Genomic DNA, 5,000 nt, shown 5'->3' on the forward strand with positions numbered 1-5,000 from the left:
CCTCCTCCTCCTCCATCGCCCCCTCAGAACTCGGGAAGGAAATTCGCGCAGTATTAGTGTTCCATCATAAATTTATGAAGATTACTCCTTGTGGGCGCGTGGACGGGGGCCCCGAGTGAGCGAGTGGAGCGAGCGATCTCTTTAAGCGGAAGAGCGAGCTGGAAGATCGGAGTAGCGGGTGGGAGGCGAGACACTTCCGGGAGTTGACTCACGCGGCGGCCGGGCTGCTCCCGATGGGGGGCGGGGGATGGGGCGAGTTGAAGGGGGGGGGGGGGAGGAGAAGGGTGGAGTTGGGGAGGTACAGAGGCGGTGGGGACAGGTAAATGGAGAAGGTTGGCTGCAGGAGGAGGAAGAGAGAGCGAAAGAACCACACAGGTAGACAGATGGAGAGAGAGAGAGAGAGAGAAAGAGAGAGAGAGAGAGAGAGAGATGGGGGGGGGGGGGCTTTTAATAAAACAAAATAGCAAAGTTCAAAATACACAGGGACTTCGTTTTCACAATGTTATCGGGTAACGGAGTGGAATGGGGGGGGGGGGTAAGAGTAGGGAAATGAGAGAGGGAGCAAAAAAAAAGTTTTGGATGAGCTCAGGGCCGAGTGAGCTGACAGCGATCTCCCAGAAAAAACTACAGTACAGAGCTCTTTCCGACTGTATGTGACGAGGGAATACGTGCCTAAATTCATTACTGTATTTTTTATTTTTTTACCCATATGAGAGAGTAATTCAATGAATTTATTATGGCGTCGGTTGCGACATTACCCGTTCGTTCGTTCACTCTCTCTCCTCTCTCTCTCCTCTCTCTCTCTCTCTCTCTCTCTCTCGCTCTCTCTCTCTCTCTCTCTCTCTCTTCTCTCTTCTCTCTTCTCTCTTCTCTCTTCTCTCTCTTCTCTCTCTCTTCTCTCTCCTCTATCTCTCCTCTTCTCTCTCTCTCTCCTCTCTCTCTCTCTTCTCTCTCTCTCCCTCCCTCCTCCCTCACTCCTCTCTCTCTCTCTGTCTCTCTCCTCTCTCCTTCTCCTTCCTTCCTCCCCTTCCGTCCTCTCTCCCTCGTCTCTCCCTCCCTCCATTTATTAGTCTTTCTTCCTCTTCCCTCCCTATTAGCATGCATTATAACCCCCACATGAGCCCTTCGTGCCAAGCAATACAGAGAACCTTCTACCTTGAAAACAAACGTGACGAAGCTCTAATTGTGATGGGAAGGATGAAATACGTAGCAATAGAAAAGAATTTAGTTAATTAGGGTCAAGAAAATCACGGTAATGGTCGCGAAATGAGAATAATTAGCTGAGTAAATAAGAAGACAATGGTTAATGAGGCCGTGGATATCATTTTGTGATTGCGACATGGACCGAAAGATTCGTATCAATAGACCCTGCTGTTAATTTGTTGACTCGTTTGCTTTGTTAATTACTGTTATCTCTGGAGATTTACTGCGCAGATCTCGTTTATTTATGTTTGTCTGTGTATTTTGTATGTGCCTCTGTATTTGTTTGCATACCGTGTCTGTTCTGTATGTGTCGTTGTTGTATATGCCTTCTGTTTTGTTTTTGTCGCGCGCACGCGCATATGTGTGTGTGTCTGTGTGTCTGCGTCTGTGTATGTGTCTATGTCTGGATATGTCTGTCTTGTATGTCTGTCAGTGTGGGATAATTCCGATTTTATTCGCTCTTCCCTTCCCTCGGCGGCGGCCATCGCTACAAATACGACGATAAACCCCCAATAAGTCCCCCCAACTTACCTCGGTCTCTCCCACGGACATTCTATCCCGGCGTTATCGGAATCTTATCAGTGGTGATATCAGTCTATCAGTCGTTCTCTCGTCTTAATGGCAGGTTTGTCGCCGCCCGCTTCAACAATTTTGTTTTTGTTCAGTAACTTTTTTTTAAGGGGGGGTGTAGGTGGGGGGGGGGAGCTCTTGCTCTTCCTTTATAGGTCTTTCGTTTTCTTTCTCCCTATTTTTTTACCATTTTTATTTTGCCCCTTCGTCTCTTTCCTCTTCCCTCCCTATCAGCATGCATTACAACTCCCCCCACGAGCCCTTCGCGCCAAGCAACATTCTCTCCTCCTTTTCTCCTCTTTTTTGCTACTCCTTCCATCCTTCCCTTCCCCCTCCACCTCCACTTCTTCCATTCACTTTTTCTCCACAATATACTGTATATACTTTGTACATCGCATATATATATATTATATGTGTGTGTGTGTGTGTGTGTGTGTGTGTGTGTGTGTGTGTGTGTGTGTGTGTGTGTGTGTGTGTGTGTGTGTGTGTTGTGTGTGTGTGTGTGTGTGTGTGTGTGTGTGCGTGTCTGCTCAAGGCTTCTTGGCAGGTGTCGAGAGGGGGGGGGGGGTCAAGGAGGAGGAAAAGGTGGTGGTGGAGTGTTGGAGATGGAAGGGATTGTGGAAGAAGAATAGGTGATGGAAGATGATGGTAATAGTGATGATGATGATGATGATGAGGAGGAGGAGGAAGAGAGAAGGATAAATAGGGAGGGGGAGGAGAAGAGGGGCGCTGTGGAACCTCCGCCCTCAGGTATTCTGGCAGCCTCCCGAGCTGGCCGTGCTAGGTGCCAAAAGGGGGGAGGGGGGGGGAGGGGGAGGGGGAGAAGGGAGTTGTTGTTTACATTTGGTGCAGTTCGTTGTTTTTGTATTTCGTTATTTCTGTCAGTGTGTTAAGTTTGTGTTTATGTATTTTGTGTGTTTTGTATACGTTTTTTTTTTTTCTTTGAAAGTGGACGGAAAAGTATTTTTTTGGAAGAATATTATGAATTGCGTGTTGCTTCTGCCCGCATTTTTTTTTTCTGTCTTTCTTTCACTCATTGCGAAAAATGGCTTCACTTTGACCTTCAGGGAAAGGTTTTTGGCTTCGAGACACGTGGAAGGAAGGGAAGGTGCATGGCGCGCGTTAGCTTGCACTCATGATGCAGACAGAGTATTTATTTGTATTTTAATGAATTACTTAAGCTGGCAGTTTGTTAGCCTAGTATGTTCATCATCCTAATTGCTGACGATTTCTTCGTTCTCATTTTTTTTGTTTTAACTTCCCTTCATATATATGTGTATATATATATATATATATATATATATATATATATATATATATATATATATATATACATATGTATATGTATATGTATATGTGTATAATATATACACATCACACACACACACACACACACACACACACACACACACACACACACACACACACACACACACCACACCACACACACACACACACACACACACACACACACACACACACACACCACACACACACACACACACACACACACACACCACACACCACACACCACACATATATATATATATATATATATATATATATATATATATTATATATATATATGTATATATATATATACACACATATATATATAACATACATACATATATATATATATATATATATATATATATATATATATATATATATATTATATATATATATATATATACACACACATATAAATACATATATGCAAACAGACATATACACATCCTATGTAACATGCATATCGAATAGTGTAAAATGAAATCAAGGCTAAGTTTTCTAACGTCACACTAAAAAGCAAGGCCACCCAAATTCCATAATGGATGAATCTGAGCTTGCATTATGCTTGTGCATTATTAGCATCACAGTATCATCTCGACAAACATATTTGTCATGGTTGTTATTGTTCTTGTCTATATTACCTCTGTCCTCACAATCATTTACATTACTCTCATTACTGATGTTTGATACCATCAGTATCCTTACCAATAGCAGGGGTAATAGCACCGCAGCAGCCACAAAGGCGCCGTGTCTAAATCGTTCTCCCTTGCCCCGCAGACGAGATCCGCAGCACCCTGGCCCCGGCGATCGTGGACTTCACCCCGAAGAAGGACCTCCCGGCGGAGACCGAGAGCGGCAACGTCGCCGTCGCCGCCATCCTTGCTGCCATCGGCGTCCTCTGCGTGGCCTCGGCGGTGAGTCGCAGGGGGGAGGGAGGGACCTGGCGACGCACGGGTTCATTTCGGGATGATTGGGTTCATTTGGGGGTCGCTGAGGTTCATTTGAGGATTTACTGGGGCTCCTCCTGCTTTATGGAGAGGGATCTTCATGATTCGTTTCTGCAGGTTATGGGCAATTTCTGGAACTTTTGGGGGGAATTTAGGATTTTATGCAGGGATAAATGTATTTTTTTCAGGAGAGGCGCATCTATTTCATAAATGCACCATTGTTGAGGATTGATTTGAAGGAGATTTTCCAGCTTACACAGGCAAAGGAAATTGATCCAATTGAAGACAATATGACGAAGAGCTTGGCGCCATTTGATGTGTCTGGCGCAGTTGATTTAATTACTGTTTTTATGCTTGATGACATTCTCTCCTGTATCAAAGGCATCGTATGTGCTTTTGTATGTGATTGTGAGTATGAATGAGAATGAATGCCTTTGTCATGGCATCTGTCACTCCTCGATGCATATACCCAGTATGAGACAGCCAGAATTAAATGATTGCAAATGTGTCGAGTCACCTGTACATTTTTTTTTTTTTTTTTATGAAAATGACCTCCTGCTTATCAAGTAATTTTGTCAGTTGATGAATATATTGACTTTATTATAGATTGGAAAAGTGTGTATGAGAGAGAGAGAGAGAGAGAGAGAGAGAGAGAGGATGTTCTTACCAATAATACAGTTATTAATTACCATTATATATTTATTATTATTTCATTACTTCCTGAGTGAGTGAGCACATGTATGCATATCAATACATTAATTAAACAAGCCCAATAAACTTTCAGATGGCCTACATGATCTACCGTTACTTCCGGAAACGTTCAGTACACAGTATGAACTTCGACAACCCTGTATACAAGAAGACCACAACCGAGGATGGCTTCCACCTCGCAGGGCAGCAGCGCACCAATTGCCCGAGGAATTCTGGCCAGCCACGGTATCAGCACCAACAGTATGGGGTTGCATCTCCTGAGGATGTAAGTTTTAG

General features: G+C 43.9%; 1 protein-coding gene across 5 annotated transcripts in view; it reads left to right on the top strand.

Annotated features, from left to right (window-relative positions):
• Positions 1-5,000, top strand: part of LOC119594561 (low-density lipoprotein receptor 1-like) — a gene marked incomplete in the record, with an annotated part of 143,162 nt that overhangs the window by 127,884 nt on the left and 10,278 nt on the right. For all 5 annotated transcript variants that reach the window (XM_037943613.1, XM_037943597.1, XM_037943606.1 and 2 more), the window contains 2 exon segments: positions 3,844-3,980; positions 4,798-4,989. In XM_037943613.1, coding sequence (XP_037799541.1) covers positions 3,844-3,980; positions 4,798-4,989 — 329 coding nt within the window.

The sequence above is a fragment of the Penaeus monodon genome, chromosome 3, assembly GCF_015228065.2.
Source record: "Penaeus monodon isolate SGIC_2016 chromosome 3, NSTDA_Pmon_1, whole genome shotgun sequence".
Taxonomy (NCBI): Eukaryota; Metazoa; Arthropoda; class Malacostraca; order Decapoda; family Penaeidae; genus Penaeus; species Penaeus monodon.